This window comes from Callospermophilus lateralis, chromosome 1, assembly GCF_048772815.1.
Source record: "Callospermophilus lateralis isolate mCalLat2 chromosome 1, mCalLat2.hap1, whole genome shotgun sequence".
NCBI lineage: Eukaryota > Metazoa > Chordata > Mammalia > Rodentia > Sciuridae > Callospermophilus > Callospermophilus lateralis.
The window spans coordinates 204,095,172-204,115,872 of NC_135305.1; the positions used below are offsets into that span (position 1 = coordinate 204,095,172).

General features: G+C 50.4%; 1 protein-coding gene across 2 annotated transcripts in view; it reads left to right on the forward strand.

The window, feature by feature from the left end:
- Nucleotides 1–546: 546 nt before the first annotated feature.
- Vipr1 (vasoactive intestinal peptide receptor 1) overlaps nucleotides 547–20,701 on the forward strand; it is a 41,301-nt gene continuing 21,146 nt past the window's right edge. For both annotated transcript variants that reach the window (XM_076869354.2, XM_076869364.2), the window contains exons 1-3: nucleotides 547–624; nucleotides 11,167–11,272; nucleotides 16,151–16,258. In XM_076869354.2, coding sequence (XP_076725469.1) covers nucleotides 547–624; nucleotides 11,167–11,272; nucleotides 16,151–16,258 — 292 coding nt within the window. The remainder of the gene's footprint in view (nucleotides 625–11,166; nucleotides 11,273–16,150; nucleotides 16,259–20,701) is intronic.

Below are 20,701 nucleotides of genomic sequence, written 5' to 3' on the forward strand. Positions count from 1 at the left end.
TGGTTCCAGAGACCAAAGATGCGCAAAAGTGGGAAATAGGGAGGCTGGCGGGGAGGCCTCCTGGAGAAGGTGGCTCCAAAGGCAGAAGTGAAGAGCTCTGGAGTAGAACTGAGGGGGTGGACGGAGGTGGGACACCGCATCCAGGAGCTCGGGGAAGTCGTGAGCCAAGCAAGGAAGAATGGGGCGTGCTGGGGTCTTGAGAATCCCCGGAGATGAGCCCGGAGGGGCGAAAGCTGATGAATGCCTCACGACGAAAAACTGACGCGTGGGATTGGAAGAGGAAGCTCCGGGGACTCCCCACTTTCGGGGGCGCCCCAGCCCCGCCCCATACCTGCGCGCCGGCCCCGCCTCCACTGATCCATTGGCTAGACCCGCCGCCCGTCAGACGAGCCCCCGCGGCCCGCCCCCAGCCCCAGAGCAGCGCCTCTTAGAGCTGGGGCCACTGTGCCAGCGCCACTCTGTCAGGCTGCGGGCCATCTTCCGAGCTACGCCGCCCGCCAACCCATTACCCACGACCGGCCGCCCGCCGCGGGTTCAGGGCGGACCATGCGCCCGCCGAGCCCGCCGCCCGCCCGCTGGCTCTGCGTGTTGGCAGGAGCCCTCGCCTGCGCCCTCGGCCCCGCGGTAAGTGTCTGCCCAGCTGCCCAGATTCCCCGCACTTGGGGGTGCAGTGGGGGCGGCGGGAGCCGGGCCATCTGTGCGCGCGTCTGGGTAAGGCCGATGAGGGGCACCCGGTGGGGGATAAGGCGCACAAAGCTCCAGGTTCTCGCCTCCTCCCTCAACCCCCAACCGGATCTAGACCCGAGAGGTGGGGTCTAGTTTGTGCCCGGTCCTTCCCAGCGCAGCCCAGAACCCGCACAGCGAGGTGATCCCGGAATTGATAGACAGACTGGGAAGAAGAGTGGGCCCGGAACTTGCCTTCTGAGTGCATGGTGTACGCCGAGTAAAGAGACAGAGTGGCAGAGTCGGTGCTGTGGTGGGTTGAGATGGAAGCTCTGATAGACTGCGAGTGGGAAACCGTGAGGGTCCTCTCCGTGTGGTGCCGGAGTAGAGGTGTCCCTGGGACGTTGTGGCTACGTTTGGGATGAGGTCTCAGCAGCAGGATCTCAGCGTTGGAGCCCAGGTCCTGGGAAGGGACTCTTAGGATCAGGTGGGTGACAGGCAGACGACGAGAGCAGGAAAATACTGGAGTCCAAGGGGGATGGTGGTGAGCAGTGAGGGTGTAGGGGTGGTTTTTAACAGGAGGGACCAGTCATATGCATGGGGAGAGCTGATCAGGGAGCCAATGGCCAACAAGCTGTGGTTTCCCTCTCTTCCTCCTACTTCTGCTTCCTCCAGACAAGCTTATGTATGCCCCTAACCCATGTGTACCCCTGTGCCCCACTTGCGCGTGTGCTCATGTGTGGCTGTGGATGGCTCTTCAAGGCCACAGGGCAAATCCTGGATCATCTCCCCAAGAACAACAAAATCCTCAAGACTCACTGAGTCTACCCAAGCCCATTTGTAAAATGGGCAAAGTGAAGCTCAAGAGGCATCAGAGCCACACCTTTTCCCCACCAATCAGAACTGGACAGAGGATTTTGGTTTTTGTTTTATTGTTTTCCCCTACATCTACCCGATCCCTTGAGGAACCCAGAGTTGCTGATGGAGCAGGACCTACAATGCAAGAGAACTCCAGTTCTGGAACCAGCTTCAGTTTGGCTGTGGGAGGGTGGGTGATCTTGATCATCGAATCCCTTCTGTCCCATGATCTCTAACCATCCTCTCCCATGGCAGGAATCTGATTTTCTACCTAGTTGGTGTGTTGCATACCTTGGGGACGGGAAGCTCATTACCTGGCCTTAAGCCCCCACCCCTCACACTGATAGACATGAGACCCACCTTCTAAGCTTTCCAAGCTTCACCAAGCTCACAGAGGCTACCCCAATAGGCTACTCCAACAACCCTCTGGTTCTCACATCCCTAGATTCCAGCCACTCAAAATCTTTTTGGATGAGCCAAGGATCTTGGGCTACCATTGGCAACACATTCCTTCATCCTTGGAAGTTTCTGTGCCCTGAGACAGAATGTTTTCAGAGAAGCCTGCCTCTCACACCAGACCATATCTGCCCTCTGCATCCTGAGACAACCCAAACCAGGCTCCTCCAATTCTAATTCTTTTCTCTTTCCACTACTTATTTGGTGCCCGATCCTAGCACTCCTCAGAGGACCTTCTCCGATTGTTCTGGCCTACTCAGCCTCCCCCAGCTACCCTTCAGGCTTACTCACCTCCCAGCCCCGGCTGTTCTGCCCATCCCCCAGGATCAGGGACAGGGTGTCTCACTGTCCCTTGTTCCTCCCAGCCCAGACCAGGACTGGGTCCACAGGGCAAGGAGAAGCCAGAACTGGTTGAGGGTGGGCTGGAGTAAGAGGTTCCCATTTCTCTCTCTGCTTCTCCCTTCATCCTTGCTCCCTCATGGAATGGACACTAGGCAATTCTGCTCCAGTCGGACTTGGGAGGGGGGGTGGGGAGAGAAGTTAATCAGAGTCATAAAATGGCAGCTGCAAAGTTCAGTTTGAAAGCCCAAAGCCTTATCACTCCTGTTTATGGTGCCCTGACCTCAGCCTGGGGAAGGGAAATCTCTGAACAGGGAAGCAAAAAAAGGAAAGAAAACCTCTAGTGTCTCAGAGGAGGAAGTCTGCCCCAAGGCCACCCATCAGGCCTTCCCCTGCTCCTGCCCCCTGGACAGCAGACGCAGGGCTCCTCCCTCAGAAGCAGAGCTGCCCAGGACAATGCCAGCACAAGATCCTACCCTGGGAAGGTTCTCAGAACCTGGGAGGTTCTCACCCTCCTGGGTGGGGAACCCAGGAGGAAGGGTCCTGGGTTTTTTGCCTCTCAGAACTGGGGGCAGAGACACTGAGAGGGTAGTCAGGGAAGGCTCTCTGGAGGAAGCAGGACAATGTCCTAAAGAGTTTAACGAAATGAATCAACCTTCCACCCCAGACCATAAAACATCCTCTCTTGGCCTGATCCCAGAAGGAAGAGGACTCCCCCAGCTCTCTTCAGTGTGGGATGGCCAGGGGTTTAGGGAAAGCATGACTCCTCTATCTGCTGAGGCAGGGGACTGGCCACCTGCTCTGGGGACATCATTGTGTCCTAGGCATTCTGCCCTGGCCACCTGCTTCCAAACACTACAGGGCTATCCACTGCTGCCCTGGCCTCTTGACCCCCAGCAGGCCACCCTGTGGGCTTTAGGAAACATGACTACACCCTGTCTCTAAATAATATACAAAAATAGGGGGCTGGGGATGTGGCTCAGTGATTAAGCACCCCTGGGTTCAATCTCTGGTACAAGGGCAGGGGTGGGGTGGGGGTGGGGGACATGACTGCAGCTGAATCAGGTTTCTGCCCCCCTGGAGGGAAGTGACACCTTGATTAGGCCTGCTCAGGGATTCCAGGGAGCTATGCTGGAAGAAGAAGCTATTCTTGGAAGTGTTCATCCTCCCATCCTGGTGCCCTGTGATTCAGCCTTCCCTGAAGTTTTTGGGGATTCCATGGGGAGCTCCCATTGGGGACTAAAAACCTAGTCCATATACCATCTATAGCAATGGCCAGTTGACCTGGGAAACATTTTTAATCTCTGCAGGTGGTCCTCTGTTTCCTCATCTCAAAAGAGAAAGCAAGAACCATTGGTTCAGTGTGCAGGAAAAATGGGAAGACAGGGCTGGAATAGAGCCAGCTCCCGCTCCTGACTGGGGCATCTTCCCTGAGCCCCAGACCCTCTGTGAAACATGGCTGGGCATCCATTAGGACCTTTATGAGCTTCAAAGGAGGTAAAGGTGGCAAAAGTGTTGTGTTATCTGTGACAGGGATCCCAGGGATGGTGCTGATCCCCAGCTGGGGAGACCTATGGACCTTTATCCAAGGTAGCCAGGAGCTCGGGAATGGGGGATGTGTCCTCATGAGGTGGCCAATCTGGGGGTGAAGCTCCAGCTCCAGGTAGATGATGCGTCCTCTCAGAGAGGGCTGGGTGGTGGGTAATGCATACTGTGGGGCAGTCTCAGTGGCAATCCAAACTGGGTCATAACATCAACATAGGACCTCTAGCCTGCCACTCTCCTGCCATTGTTGAGCCCCTACGGTAGCCCCTCTGGCCATGGATGAGAATGAACAAAGCCTAGAGACTAAAGGAAACCCTACCCTTTTCTCAGTCTCCCAGAATCTACCCTCCTGTTTGAATTCCCAGCACAAGGTATTCATTCATTGTGCCCAGCAAAATTGCACTATATCTATACCCTCTTGTACCTTAAGTACCTAAGATGTACTTTAGAAATTTTTCTGAAGGAGAAAAAAATTAATCTCCCTACTACATGTATGAGTTTTGGTTTTTGTTGTTGTTTTAGTATTAGGGATTGAACCAAGGAGTTCCAAATTCTGGGCTTTATCAGTAAGCTATACCACCAGTCTTTTTATTTTTTATTTTGATACAGGATTCTCACTAACTTTCTCAGGCTGGCCTTGATCCTCCTGCCTCAGCCTCCTAAGTAGCTGGGATTACAGGTGTACGCCACCATGCCCAACTGCCTTTTAAAAAAAAAAAAAAGAAGAAGAAGAAGAAGTTTTATTTCTTTACTAGCAAAGGGAAGCACAGGGGACTCCTGTCCCAGAGGCTGTGATTCTGCCCATGGGGGAACAGGGGACTTTTAAAGAGGTGATTCAAAGGCTACATTCCATGCATTCTCTATATGGAGTTGTAATTCACTTGTTAATTTGGGAGATTGTCATTTCTGAGATCTTCTGGTACCATCCCCAAAGACTAGATTTTTTTGTGGGGGTTACTGGGGGTTGAACTCAAAGGCGCTTGACCACTGAGCCATATCCCCAGCCCTATTTTGTAGAGACAGGGTCTCACTGAGTTGCTAAGCACCTCTCTGTTGCTGAGGCTGGCTTTGAACTCAAGATCCTCCTGCCTCAGCCTCCTGAGCCTCTGGGATTTACAGGCACATGCCACCACACTCAGCTGCTTTTTTTTTTTTTTTCAATTTTTACTGTGGAAATTTTCCAAGGTATGAACAAGTAGAAAGAATGGTATAATGAGCATGCAAATACTTGCTAGGTTTGACAATTATTAGCATATAACAATATTTGCATCATTTGCTTTTCTTCCTAAAGTATGTTTAGTCAATTATAGACATCCTGACCTTGAACCCCATATTATTTTGAAATACACATCTAAAATCAAAGGACATTTTCTTATAGAACTATATTATCACACATAACAAAATTCGAATGTTAGTGTCCTTCATATCTAATATTCAAATATCCCCGACCACATTTAATGAAGCACCACAAAATGAGCGGTGACATCAGGGAACTGTCCTATCCCGGGAGCTTTCATATCTGTATCTGATGGAATTGGACAGCAAGGTGGCAGGTGCATGGAAAGAGAACAGGGTGCATTGGCAATGAGCATCTAACGGGGCTCCACCCAGTTGGATCAGTCTTACATGCATCCCCTCTCTTGTGTAGCTCAAGATATGAAGATCCATATCTCTCAGGAAGTGCCTCCTCCTATCTAATTCCAAAACAAGTTTTTCCTGTATATTGAGTCACCAGAGGAGACTGCTGGGTACTGAGGACATGCAGCCTGGTGGCTCCTTGTTCTAGGGACCTAGCCCTCTGCAGATGGCCCCAACACCAGCATGGCTCACAGACAACTTGTTTGTAAACTAGATCCTGTCAACCCCACTTCCCAGAGGGTGCCTATGATGACTTTCAAGGGGCAGAGGATTTAAAGTGAATATTTAGCCTGAAAAACTTCATGTCCCAAAGGAAATCTTCTAAGAAGCACTCTCAGATGGGAACTGGATGCATGTTTTTGCTTAGATTCTGCTAATTATGAGAGCCCTCGTCCTGGTTCCTCTCTGAGCTCTGGAAACTTTTGTTTTGTTTTGTTTTCCCAAGCCCAAACCTGTATCCTTATATTTCCCCTTCTTCCTCACTTCAGCCCCAACACACACACACACACACACACACACACACACACACGTATTCTCATTCTACTCTTCTACCATTCTAGATCCCAGCCTTCCCCAAGAAGAAGTATGGTTTGCAAAATTTGGCTTTGGGCTACTGGCAGAGGCAAGAAAAGCCAGAATCAGCAAGGTAGGGATATGGGGGAAGGAGAACAGGCAGACTGGACACTTCTACTCTGGTGGTTACAGCTGCCACTTATCAGTAGGTGAGCCATTCAGGCTGCTTGCACTTATGCAAAGCCCTAAGATGGGGTCAGGGCCGACCTGGCTTGGGGACTGGATGTGACAGTAACTGTTAATCCTTATAGGCAGTCCCTTACTGCCAGGCTGATATCCTCCAATAGTGACCTTGGAAACAATCCTAGAAATTGGTGGTACTTTTGCCCCATTTTATAGACAAGGCTGGCAGAAGTCTGGCTCCAGAAGCTGTGGTTTTTATCTGGACTTTCCCTCAGTAAGAGGTGCTGTTTCTTCCAGAGGGGTTATGGCATGCTCCATGCTGCCCTGAGATTTTAATTAGTAAAATGTATAAATCTGAAGTGACGGCTCAGTGAATTGTCATATATCTGCATAATGGTGTGACTAGTACCCAGGTCAAACCATTATGCCCAGGATAACACGTTTTTCTGTCATCCCAGCTGGCTTCCACATGCCATTTCACAATAAGATAAAGATCTTATTATCAACTTTCTTAGTGCCCTCTGCAAAGCTGAGAGCATGTTTCTCCTCTCTTCCGTGACTTCCAGGCTCCATGATGTACTTTGCTTTCCCACTCCCAGCCCCCTCCCTTCCTGCCCTTTTCTCTTCCTCTCCTTCCCCCCCACCCACCCACCCCGCCTCCCTGACTACAAGATCTCTGTCTCAGACACAAAATGCCATACACAAAATCCCATGTGCCTTTGATCACACTGCTGTTTCCTCTCTGGGTTCTCCGTTTCCCTCAATGTCTGTGACCTCTAGATTTCAAGTTGGGAAGGTTTAAATAAATGTCGTGGTCATGATGGTTTCCTAACAGGACTGCAGTAACAGAAAAGAGGATAAATGAGCGCTCCTGAGCATTTTGTCCTCTCCTCCCCACTCCCACTCCTCCTCTGATGGTCCCAGGCAGGAAAAAGAGCTCCCACCTTTGACAAACCTCAGAAGCCCAAATTATCCATGGTGGCTCCCAGTGCCTGCCAATCTGCAGGCAGAAAATGCTTTCTCCTGACTCTCTTAATCCTCCTGTTGCATTTTATATCCCCCTCAGAGAATAGCTATTCCTCATAAGGACTCATGTTCCCTTGTACCCCTGCAGCTGCAACCAAAGGGATCTTTGCAAAATGTGTATCCCCCCATTCTCATTCTCCTGCTTCAAATCTTTGAGGGTCCTCTGTAGCCCGGCACTTTTGAACTGTTATTCAAGGTCCTTTCCAATTCCACCCCTGCCTGCATCTCTCCATTCATCTCCCGATGCCTTCAGAATTGCTTGCTGCAGCCACACCAGGCCTCTTGCAACTTGAATATGTTAGGTATTGTCATGCCTCCATGCTGATGCATACACTGCTCTTGCTTTCTGGGATGCTAATACTCTACTTCTAACTGTCCAACTCTTACACATCCTCCAGGACCAAGCTTTACTACCCATTCTGTATGATGTCCACACTCCAGCTATGTACAGCCCTGGAAAAGACTTGGTTACATTGGACCAGGGAGTTTTCCAACTCTCTCTGTGTACCTGGAGTCTGGAGGGATAATGAGGATGTTTAGAAAAGGGAAATAAGTGGGAGAGGAAGTCCAAAGTCTGCCTGAATTCCTCAGTGATAGGACTACAGAGAGCTGTCCTGGCCCTGGCCCTTAAAGGGCAATGGTTGACCAGAAGGCCAAAGGCAGGGCCATGAAAAAGAATTGATACTGTCCAGACCAATAGTCAAGAGATTTGGTCCCATCTGGGAATGCACATTTTCTGGATGACCTCAGGTCCCTCTTTGGTTCTCCATTTCCTCTAATCTTTTCCAGATGAGGTCTATCACTCAATTATATTCCGTCAAAGGAAGAATTCATCTTCTAGGTCACCCCGACTTGATTCAGAGACATCCCAAGCTCCTGGGTTACCCTGGGCACTCCTACGCCCACCTCTCTTCCAAATTGCTTCTCTAAACTACCTCTCAGGAAGGACTCTGTGGCTATGCTTCTGGGGAAGCAGAGTTGGTTAGCAAAGTTGGCCTAACTCTCTTTCACGCTCAGAGAGTTCCAGGCATAAGCTGCTAGGAATCCTAGGTCCCCACGGTGACTGGTCAGGGGGAATGTATCTCTTGGTCAACTGAAAGATCATAGCCCTGGCTTAAGAGGACCTAGAAAGTAAGGGCATCCATTTTCCTGTCCTCAGACCATAACATTAAACATTTTGAGTTCCAGGGACAGAATACTCAACTGGCTTAAGCCATAAATAAAGGCATTGGCTCATGTTGTGGGAAACAGTTCTGGTTTCAGGCACAGCTTCAATCAAGGGCTTAGATGATGTTAAGAAAACCTGGTTTTTCTCCATCTCTTTATTCTGCCTTCAGTTGTATGGTTTTCATTACTGTGTTCCATTTGTCAACAAGATGGCAATGGAAGTTCCAGCCCCTACCTCCTTTAGGTTTCCAATCCAGTGGGGAAAAGTAAATCCACTTGCCTAGTAGCTTAATCCAAAGTCCCAGGAGTGAGCCTTCTGGCTCTGAGCAGCCTGACTTGGGCACGTGCCAGGCAATGTGGCTGGGAATGCACTGATTGACTTAAGCCTTGGGCATATGTCCATCCTCTGGAAAAGAGTTCATCATAACCCCATGAACTAGGGGTAGGGAAGGAAATAGCTTCCCAGATAGAGATGAGGATGTGGCACTAGAGAATAGTAAAGGATGGTAGAAGGTAGAAACAACAGATGTCCCCTCCACTACCACCATCTAGCTTTCGTGTCACAGTGTGATGGGAGGTGAGAATGGGCAGGACAATCAGGAGAGGCTGGAAGGGGCCCGGAAAGCATAAAGAACCCTGTTGCTGGTAGACAACAGGGCTGGCAAGGTACCTGCAGGAGAAGCGTGCTCCTAGACAAGCAAGATAAACCAATGATCTTGCTTAGGGTGGCCAGTCCCTGGATTTCTCTTTCAGAGACCATCTCTGGGATCCTCTTGACCATCCTTCTTCCCAAACTTGAGTATGAGCCAGGCACAATGCTTAAGACACAGCATTGTGAGCATTTCAGCCTGAATAACCCTCATGGAAAAGAGGGGAAGCTCGTGACCCCCCCCCATGAGAATCCCTCGGCATAGTTTCCTTTAAGTCTCCTGTCTTTTAACTGTTTTGCAAATAACTGTATCCTGTTCCATGACAGATGTGTTTTAATATGACAAGTTTTAAATGACTTACCAGCTCAGGTGTTTACCCCAACTGACTGGCAAAGTAAATGATCCAAGATGAGACCCATGTTCACTGTTTAGCTTCCAGGCCAGCGGCACATGGGCAGGTGGGTTCTGGATGCTGGGAGAGTCTGAAAGGTGTCTTGGACAAGGAGACCTTTCCTTGGACCTGAACTAGGTCAGCCATGGTGCCAACTACATATGGGAAACTTGGACTGTAGGAGAGCTGTCAAACAACAAAGCTCCATAAAGCCTTCAACAAAGACTGAGAGAGTTATTGGTGTGAAAGAGACTCAGCTTTGCAGCCTGATAGGCATTGGATTGTCCAGCCTCAGCTGGGACCCTTCTCCCTTGATGACAATGGAGAGCCACTGTCACCTGGGATGCACATTCTTCACAGGGTTGACTGACTTAGATGGCTGGTCAACTTGCTGTGTACTTTGGTGCCTGCAGTCCAGATAGGGACCCCCTTCTTAAAGGAAGGAAATGAAAGGAAGCCCCCACCTATGCTGTTCCCACAGACTCACTTCAAGAAACCTTCAAATCAGCAGGGGAGGTGGTTGAGGTCCATTTTTGCCTAAAGAGAAACTGAGGCCCAGGGAGTTAAGGACCCTGTCCCCAGGATGGGAAGAATAACTTTGTTAGAGACAGTAAGAATCTCTGATTCTGGAGAAGACTGGCTGGATCCTCTCCTATGTGCTAATGCAATGTTATCCTTCCTGGGCATAAAAAAGAAATTTGTTGGTTTACCAGGAATGGCTGCTACTCCTCTAAAGTCAAAGAGACAGACCGGAGCTACCACCAGCCCAGTCATTCCTCCATGGTAGATTTTACCCACCTTTTCCCACCCAAGAGCTTCGAAAAACTGTTTTGTTTTGTTTTTCCTTTCTGGTTGCTTCTATACAGCCATCACCCCTACTCACATGTCTGCCCAAGTGCCAATGTCTTGCCACACTGATCTGCCCTACCTGCACCTTGATCCCTGACCAGGGCACTGTGGAAAGCAGGAGAGAGGTGTAGGATTTTCCACCCCTTCCCTCCAGTTTCCAGAGACAGAGGAGGCCTAGTGGGAACGCAAGACATTCTGGAGGGGCCTCTCTTACTTCCTTAAACCTCCCTGACCTTCCTTAGATCTGGTATAGCTTGAATCATCCAGAAGCTAAGGAGGAGGAAGGTAAGGTCTAGACCGGGGGGGGCCACACCCCTTCCCAATCTGGTGAGCATGGGACTGACAGGCTCCTGGAGTGGGGTCGGAAGCTGGAAAATGCCTCTGCTCCTGGATTCCTCCAAGGCCTGGCTGCACAAATTGGAAGCTGGAATCCAGCTCCTCAGAACAGGGTAGTTCAGCTGAGCCCCAGCCATCTAGGGAGACTGAGGTGAGGGTAGAGAACCCCAAACCAAGCTGGAGAATGGCAGACTCCAGTGGATCAGCTCGGGGATGGAAGGAGAGGCTCTCTTATCCCTTGCCAGGGCCATGCTACCCACTTACAGCATTACTGGGGAGCCACCTAGAAGCCATGACAGTGCTCTCAAAGTAGACCAAACTTTGGGAATAATGGACAATAATTTGGGGTCAGATCTAGGTCAGGGTCAGGGTCCAGTCTGGGCCTAGGATGGATATGTAGTCTGGGGTTGGGATGGGGGTTCAGTATGGTATTTGGATCACCGCAGGGAAGTCCTGACTGGGTCCTACCTGGTCCCATGCTCCTGGAGATCATGGATGGGAAGCAGGCTGTGGACAAGGCTGACGAGCACCTCCCTGTCTGTTTCCCTACAGGGCGGCCGGGCAGCCAGATTGCAGCAGGAATGTGATTATCTGCAGATGATCGAGGTGCAGCACAAGGAGTGCCTGGAGGAGGCCCAGCTGGAGAATGAGACAGCAGGTGAGGCCCCATGGGAAGAGAGGAGCTGCAGACCCCATGGAGCCCCATGTCTCCTCCTGTTGTGAGCTGAAGTCCAAGTCACAGACACTCCATTGGTTAGATGGAGATCACAGGGGACAGGGGTTGCCCCACAGAGCTGCTAGGTGGTAAGTTGGGAGAAAGAAGGTCGAACAGGTCTTCCTGTTCTCCTCACCCTACCCCAGGTCTGGGGAGCTCCCAGCTATCAACAAAGAACCTACTGATTTGGGGCTCTGAAATTGGTGTGGATCCAACTTTACTTTGGGGGGTTCAAAATGAGTGGGGATGATACCTATGGCTGCTGACCCATCCAGGATGGAGGTCCAGGGTTCTAGGTGATAGAGGCATATGGACAAGAAGGCAGGCAAGTTCCAGGACACCCAGCCCAGCCCATAGAAAGGCTGGAGTCGCTGCCCAATGGGAGCACTACTGAATCAAGTCTCTAGCCACGGACTTGGTTAGAGCCCTGATGGGGAGGCCTGGAACTAGAACACCATACTCTAGGATTAGACCATTGTATTTCAGAGGAAGAGTGGGGCATTCAGTCAGTGACCTCCACAGGGACTACCTGGAAGCTCAAAGCCATCTTGGAAATGCAGAGCAAGGAGTACTAGGCTAGGCTGGACAAATCTGGAATACTTAATCGTAAGAGAAGCTGGAGTCCTGCTTCTTTCTCCCAACCCTAAATGCTGCCACCACAACACCCAAAGGACTAACAGTGACACTGCCCATACATAATAGTCCTTAGGCATACACGGTGGCCTCCCCATGCCAACCCACCCTCAGCAGGCCCAATGAACCATCAGTTCATTATCCTGCTTAGTAGACCAATCAAGGTCAGCCCTAGAGGCTGAGCACATGAGAGTCCTGCTGCTCCTCCTCAAGAATCTGGGAGCACTCCAGCCTGGTAGTATGAAGAGTGGTACCCAGCTGCCCAGGACAGGGCCACCAGGACAGATGACAGTACCTTCCCCTCAGCTCAGCAACAGGAGGTTGAGCCAGATTTTGGAGGGTGAACAGGTTTGGAGAAGCAGAGAAGGTGGGAAAGTGGGGATACCAAGGCAGACTGCCTGTTGAGAGCCAGGCAGGTCAGGTTCAAGGCTCACTGAGGGTAGAAGTTGGTTCCTCAGGCAGAGAGAGTGAGGTAACTGTACCTGCTCTGGGCCTCCGTCCCAGGTCATCTCCACAAGGCTGGGCTTACAGGGATGGGACAACCTGTAAGAGTCAGGAGCACCTCTCTGTCCTGCTGGGTTCTCCAGATCCCCAGCCATGGCCCTGAGGCTGACAGTTATGGAACCTCTCCTGAGCCCCTGCTCCTTGGCTCTGATGCCCAAGCTCTATCTCTTGCACACATAAGTGAGTGTATGTGACCTCACAGATGGGCCTTGCCCCTCAGCCCCTCACAGGGTAAAATACCCCTGTCTCCTGAGTCCCAGGACTAAGGCCTGGGACAAAGGGTAGCTAGACTTTCCCACTGCTTATGTGCCCCACACTTGCCTGCAAGGGTAGAGAGGAGGATCGGGCTGCAGACAGGTCCCAGGAGGCCTCCAGATCATGGGCTGGCCTGGGAGGCCCAGACCCCAGACTCTAGGCCCCACTTCAGCGCCTTCCCAGCCCTGGGGCAGGCCACCTCGTGATGTTGATGAGATCACTGCTGGCACCGGGTGCCTGTTGAGTGCCAACACCCTGTCATTCGGCAGCCAGCCTGAGATCCAGGGGAGGGCAGGCGTGGGTCTGTGGGCTGTGTGTCTGCCCGTGACCTTGTGTGGGACTGGGTGTGTGTTCCTGTACATGTGAGTTCACACTTCTGGTGCATACCTATCTGGGGTTCTGTCTGTCTCTCTGGGGTCTGTTGCTCTGACTCTGAGTATTCCCAGGAGGCGTGGATGTGTGCCTGTACATGACTAGATGCATCTGCCTGGTATCCTGTACCCCTGTGTGTCAATTTGTGAGCATTTCTATTAGAGTAAATGTCCATGGTATGCTCAGATGGGTCTGTCCTTGTGCATGTCCGTCTCTGTGAATTGTGTGGCCCTCTGTACCTGTTTGCTTGTGTCTAGTCTTCTCATGTCCATGTAAGTATCTGTGTGTGTGTGTGTGTATATATGTGTGTGTGTGTGTGTGTGCGCACCTGGGGTTCTGTATGAGTATGTGTCTCTTTGTGCATGCACTTCTAGAAAATGACACAGCAGAGGCCCAATGCCACCCTGCCTTGCCATTCCTTATCTCATGCCTCAGGTTGGGCTTTCCATTGGGATAACAACCCCACCCAGTGGGCACACAAAAAATATTCCCAGGCCAACAGGCCATTCCACATACCAAGCATTTTCATGGCTATGACCCCTCCACTTCTTCCCTGACCCTGCTGCCTCAGCAACCAGTCCTACCCTGCCTTCTACAAGAGGCTTCCCTGAACACATCCTCCATATGTCCTCTTCCCTGGCTTCCTGCCTTACTTGATGGCCTGCACCCCAGGACCAGTTGTTTGGTTGTGATTCCTTGAGGCCCAATGTGACCTACCCGAGGTCAGGGCCTAGTCTCCCTCTCTTCTGATCCACCTCTGGTGAAGCCAAGTTCCGGGCCAGAAGCTGGGTTCTGAATCGGCTCCCCAGACTGTGCTGGCAGCTGGAGCTTCAGAGAGTCTGAAGTCTGGAGGGGACCCAAGCAACAATAGCTGGCCTACAAAACAGGGTGTGGCAGGCACTGTCAGAGAAGGGTAAACAAAGTCCAGCAGCAACCAAATCCCCAGAGAAATGTCTTGGAGCCCTTCAAGCCAGCAGTGGGAACAGGCGAATAGGCTGCACCTCCCACCAGCAAGGTGACCTTCAGCTACACCTAATTATGACGCCTTAGTTTCCTAAGATATGAAGTGGAAGGGTTAAATAAGCTATTCCTTTAAAGAGGGCAGAACAGTGCCAGGCACATACCAAGCCTGCATGTGTTTGATATTAACAGGGTCTTAAACCATAAGCAGAATTTGACTGACCCGACAGGCCTCTACGTGGCCTCCAGAGAGGCTGGCACAGGAAAGGAGGAGAACCAGCAGCCAGACCAAGGCTGCAGGTGCTCTTGGGGTAGGTTGGGGTGGAAGCGGTTGGGGTGCACGAGGAAGGGAGACTAGTCCGACCAGACCCCAGGGTTCAAGTGTCTTCTTCAGCCTTTAGCTGCAGGTGCCACCTGACTACTGCAAACCCAGAGGTCCCTGCCTCCAGTCTCCACTCCCACTGCTGCCCCAATCCAGCACTCAGAGTCTCTTCCCCTAAGTGGGGACATCCCTCCACCTCCTCTTCCCAGGCCCCCTTCTTGGGAACTTGTGAACCTTCGGACCTGGGCTGGGCTGGGCTTGGCCCAGCTGGCGTTGACTTTGGCTCAGGGGTTGGGTTTCCTGAGCAAATCTATGGGACTGGCAGGATTGCAAAGAGACAATTAAGCCTCCCTCAGGGGAGGGGGTCTAGAGTAGTTGTAGTCACTCAAGGGCACCCTGATCCTAAAGAGGCAAAATTATGGCATTTGCATCTGCCTAGTAAATCAGATCTCTGGAGACGTCCCTGACTAGCCAGGTCCTGCAAAACTCATAGCTACACAGTGAAGCCCACAGTCTGTGCTGCAGGCTTTTCTCTGATGCCCCCATCACCATTCCAAACCCAGCTGAGCTGGAGACATCTGTTCTGATGTGTGAGCTTTATGCAGAGTCTCAAAACCTAGATGAACCCTAATATACTTGTCACCCCACTGTACCCAACACCTCCTTTTTATAACAACATTTTTTCTAAGGTCACTTTTTACTACTATAAAATGAGATTCACAATCCACTCATATTCATTCTTTTAAAAAAAATAGGGTTTATAATCAGTCCTTCTGGGACCTGTTTTACTTTTTGAATGTGTCGTAAAAGTCTTGTTTGTGTCCGTAAAGTAGGATCTATCACCATTGTTGAAATTCCTTAAACTGCTGCTGATGAGAATTTTGTGATACATTTTTGGAATATAAATGTCAGTTTTCTCAAAAATCGTAAAAAGAAAGGTCATTGTGCTACCAAAAAAAGATGTTCTAGCTATAATATGAAAGACAAACAAAAAGGAAAGTAACTTGTAATACAATGCTGTGTACACATTCAGGCATGATTGCACTAAAAGATAAGAAGATATGGTCTGAAGGTTGTACCTATAAATATAAATTCTGGGAATGTGAGGGCTATAAATGCAGATTGATATATGCAGGTGGTTATATCAGTGACTCAAATATCACAAACAGTGTTGCTGTGGGTAACATGATTTCCCAAATCATCAAATGACTCTAAAGTTCAGAACAAAACAAGGTCTATTCCTCTCCCCCTTTTCTCAATGGTTACATTCCTGGAAAACTTCATGTATGTTAAGCCTGTGCAAAAAGCACCTTACGTTTTTACGTAAAATAGAGCAAGAGTCCAAACTCTGGTCATTGCAAAAGGTTTTCATCTACACAGATGCCCAGTGGCACATCTGAAAGTCATGCAGAATGTAAGAGGATTTATCACTGTGTAGGACCATCCAGGTCACCTGCCTGGCATCCCTGGTTACTGTCCATCAAATACCAGATGAAGCCTTCCATCACTGCAATAAACAAAACCTCCAAGCATTCAAAACACCCCAAAGGGGCACTCCATCCCTCACAGAGGACCATGGAGTGGTAGTCATGCCTTCTCTCCCCTCTCCCTGTCAGGACATGTCCTGAACAGCCTTGGCAAGTCTGTGCCTCCCCTCTCAGACTGGAGCTCCTCGAAGGTAAGAGACTGTCCGGAGGAGGAATAGAGTGGTACCTGTGAGCTCAGGTCCCAGGGCTTCTCTGGTGACCCATGTGTCCTCTGCCTTCACCACACAGGCTGCAGCAAGATGTGGGACAACCTTACCTGCTGGCCGGCTACCCCTCGGGGCCAGGTGGTCGTCTTGGCCTGCCCCCTCATCTTCAAGCTCTTCTCCCCCATTCAAGGTAAGAATCCTGGTCTGAAGGGCAGGAGCTATGGTGATGTATGTGAGCCTGCTGGAGTAGGGACTCCCTTTCTCAAGGAAGGGGAAAGGCAAAGGGACATAGACAAAGGGGTTGGAGTGATGGGGGGGTGGGGGGGATCCCTGACAGGGGAAGCAACAACACTGGTTCTTTGAAGGACTCAGGGGATTTGATTAGCTCTTCACAGAGAGATAAGAATGTGGGAAGGGCTCACTAAATATTTGCTTAACAATTGATAACTGATTGACTGACAGGTGCTTAATTAAATTATGGCTCCCATGTTCCTGTTGTCTTGGGTTGGTTGTGATTCAGTCTTTTGCTGCCTGGAGCTGATGATCTTTTGGGCTCCATGAAACTGCTCTTCTTACACACATTGTCTTGTTCTGCTTAAATGAATGTTCACATGTGAGACAGAAATTTAAAAAAAAAAGGGGGGGGGACTCTTTAGGAAGTGGGTTTTCTTGCTCCTGAGTCATTAGAAGCCTCCAACACACAGTCATTCATTCTTCCTTTCAGTGGATGAAGTACCTGCTAGTACACAAAGAACAGGGTTAGAAAACAGTAGGAAGGGGACACTGGAAACAACCACCCTCTGCCTGCCCTCTGGGAGCAAGGATCTAGCTGGAGAGGCATTTAGTGTGGCAATAAACAAATACATAATAAGGGGTCAGAAGTTCTGGGAAGGAGAAAGAAGAGAGTAAGGGCACTGTAAGACAGGTGTTTACAAACAGCATTTCTAAGGAGGTGATGCTTCAGCTAACAGTGTGAAGACCTGGCAGTGAGAAAGGGTCACTAGGCAGAGATCTGAGCCAGGGGATAAGTGTGAGAGAGAATCACTAACTGTACAATAAACATTTAAGGAAACCCCTGAAGGATGGCATGGCTGGAGCTCAGAGGAAGGAGGTGAGGGTAGATACAGATTCTGCAGGGCATTGATGACCTATGTGAGTTTTGTCCCAAGTCTGGTGAGAAGCCATAGGGGATTTTGAGCAGTGGACAGGCACGGTCCAATTTAGGTTCTTGTTGGAAACTCTGGTTTCTCTAAGAGGGAAATAGGAAGACTCAATGACAAGGCATGCAATATTTAATGGTGGCTTGAATTCAGTTAGAAACTGTGGCGGAGGAGAAAAGTGTGAGAGGTTTGTGTAATGACAATGTGGAGGTGAGAGAGGGGACAGGGAGAGAATCTACATGCACTCCACACAAGTCCAGGTTGCAGGAAAGTGTAGGAGGAGCTATAAGGGGGCAAGAAGGATCCAGAGAATAGCAGGATGGATGGAGAGAACTGAGGAAGGAGGAGAGAATATGGAAACAATGGATAGAAGAGCAATGTAGTGAAGTGAACTGGTAAAGGATTAGGATGGATGGAGAGAAGAGAGACAGGGGAGCACGATGGACAGAGAGTAAAGAGGGGATGGTTGTGGGATAAGGAGTTAGAAAGGATTGGGATGGGTGTAGGGAACTGAAGGAGGAAAGGGGTGTAATGAGAAGACTGAGAGAGGGGCAGGATAGAGGAGGAGTATGGGAGGAGCATAGTTACATGGAGATGACTGAGGGAGGAGCAGGATGGATCAACAGGTCTCCTCAGCTCTCTCCATCCATCCTTCTCCATAACTCCTACTGATCACAGCTCTCTTCCTCTTTCCTCGGGCCTCTTCATCCACCCCCGGTCCCACCTTGGACCCATACATCCACCCTGTTCTTTTCTCAATCCTTTCCAGCCATCCTGCCCCTCCCTCTGTCCTCTCCATCCTTGCTGCTCCTTCCTCCTCCTCACTGTGTCCTCTCCATCTGCCACATGCCTCCCCAGGTCTGCCTGGTCCACAGAGTTCCTCCATCTCCATTCTCCTACCATACTGATCCTGCCTCACTGCTCCATATCCATGACAATTCTCTTCTCCTGCCGTCCTTTCCAGCCATTCTGCTCCTCCCTCAATCCTCTCCATCCACCATGCTTCGTCCTCACTCCTACACATCCTGGATCAGGATGGCTGGAGACGACCACATGAGGAGGAGCATAGTTACATGGAAGGGTCTGTGAGAGGACGGGGACAGCATGCATGGAGAGGACTGAGCCAGGAGCAGCATAAATGAAGAGGATTAGGGGAGGAGCAGGGTGAAGGGAGAGGACTGAGGGAGTAACCAGCTTGACCTAGAAGACAAAGAGAGGAGATGGATGAATGGAGAGGACTTAAGGACAACAAGGACAGATGGACAAGACAGAAAGGGGAACACGAAGGGTAAGGAGGAACGAGAGTTGCGGCACTAAAAGGAGAGGACAGAGGGAGGACTGTGTGAATAAACAGAACTGAGGGAGGAGAAGGGAGGATGAGGAGGAGCCACCAGGGAGCGGACTGGACCCAGAGGGCCGAAGTAGGAGCAGGTTGGAATGAGATGATCGAGGAAAGAGTTGTATACATGCAGAATACCGAAGGGATTGTAGGAGGACTAAACCAGGCAAATGAAAAAGACTGAGGGAGGAAAGGGAAAGCAAAGGTCCTAGGGAAGAGCATGATTGATGAGGATAAATGACAGAAAATGATGTTAATATGGAAACTAAGTGCAGAGGAAAATGGATGGAGAGGACCGAGGAAGGAACACAGGAACACCACTTATGAGATGGTGCAAGGGGAGAGCACAGTTTACGGGGAGGACTGAGGGAGCTTCAGTGTGAATGACAAGCAGTGGGGAATGTGCAGTGTAGGAGAAAGGCAGGTTGAATGGGGTAGAAAGGGGGTCAATCACCCTGAACTGACAGGACTGAGGTAGGAACAGGATGGCTTTAGATGAGAAGTGTGAAGGTGAGGGAAGATAGATGGGGAGGAGTGAAAGAAGAACTGGGTGGGAAAGCAGGAGTGAGGGAGAAACAGGGTTGGATGGGGAGGACTGAGCAGGTTGGATATGAAGGAATGAGTGAGCAGCAGGGCTGGATGGTGATGCCTGGTGGAGGAACAAGAAGTATGCAGATGAGGAAAGAGGGGGAATATGGGTAGTGAACAGAATTGTGCGGGATTATCAAGACGGATGAGGAAGGAGAAAGATGGAGAGGACTGAGGGTAGAGCAGGGTGGATGGAGAAGACTGTGAGATGAGCCATTTAGATGAGCAGAAGAAAGGAAAGGGAAGGTTGATGGAGAGGACCAAAGAAAGGTCAGTTGATGAGGACTGATGACAGAGTAGGATGGAAGAAGAGTCCTGAGGGAGAAGAAGTGATGGAGAGGGGTGAGGAGATGATGAGGAGAGTGAGGACAGAGGAATGAAGCAGGTGAGTGAAAGTTAGAGGGGTGAGCAAGGCCGAGGAGAAGGTGTGAGGGAGGATCAGGTTTAGTGGAGAGGACTGAGGGAGGAGCAGGATGGACCAAGAGGGCTGATCCAGGAGCTGGGTGGATGGACAGGAGGCCTCAGTACACTCCATCATCCTGCTCCCCCAACTCCCCTCCTAACCTCAGACCTTCTTATCTTACAGCCTTCTCTGTCCAGCCATGCTCTTACCTCAGTCCTCTTCAACCTGCTGCTATTGCCATCTCAGTCCTCTCCATCCCTCCTGCTCCTTCTTCAATCCTCTCCTCCTACTGCTCTGTCCTCACTCCTTCCTCTGTCCTCTGCATCCACCATGACACTCCATTGCCCCTCCTCATCCACATTGCTCCTCCATCCCTTTTCCTTTCCATATGGCTCCTCCCTAATTGCTCCTCAACATCAACTCTCCTTCCTCTAGGACCTCTCTAACCATTATACTCCCTCCTCAGTCCTCTTCATCCACCATGCTTTTTTCTAACTCTTCCACATCCTTATTCAGGGTGGTTGGAGGGGATCATATAAGGAGAAGTATAGAGGAGTGGGCATGAGAATCCAGCATCATAGATGGAGAGAACCTAGGGATAATGATGGATGGAGAAGGTTGAGGGAGCATCAGGATGGATGGAGAGGACTGGAGGTAGGAGAATATTGGGAGAAGATAACCATGGGAGGAGCAGGTTGTATGGGGATTAACTGGGGGAAGGCGTAGATTGGGAAGCAATGTCTGAGGAAAGAGCAAGATGGAAGGAGAGGGCTGTGGGAGGGACACATTGGGATAAGAGGACTGAGGGAGGATCTGATGAGTAAAGAGGTCTGAGGGAAAAGCAGGATAAATGGAAAAGGATGAGGGAGGATCACAAGGATGAAAAGGACTGGGGCGGAGTAGGATAAGAGATAGGGAGGATGGCTGGAGAAGACCAAAAGAGGAAATCGAGGGAGAAGCGGAATGATTGAGAGGAATGAGAGAGGAGCAGGATACAGGGAGAGGAGGGAGGGAAGAGGAGGGATGGGAAGAATGAGGGTGATGACTATTGGGAATAGACATCTGAGGAAGTATCTGGAGGCATAGAGAGGGTGAAAGGAACAGCAGGATGGATTTAGAGGACTGAACAGGATGAATGGAGAG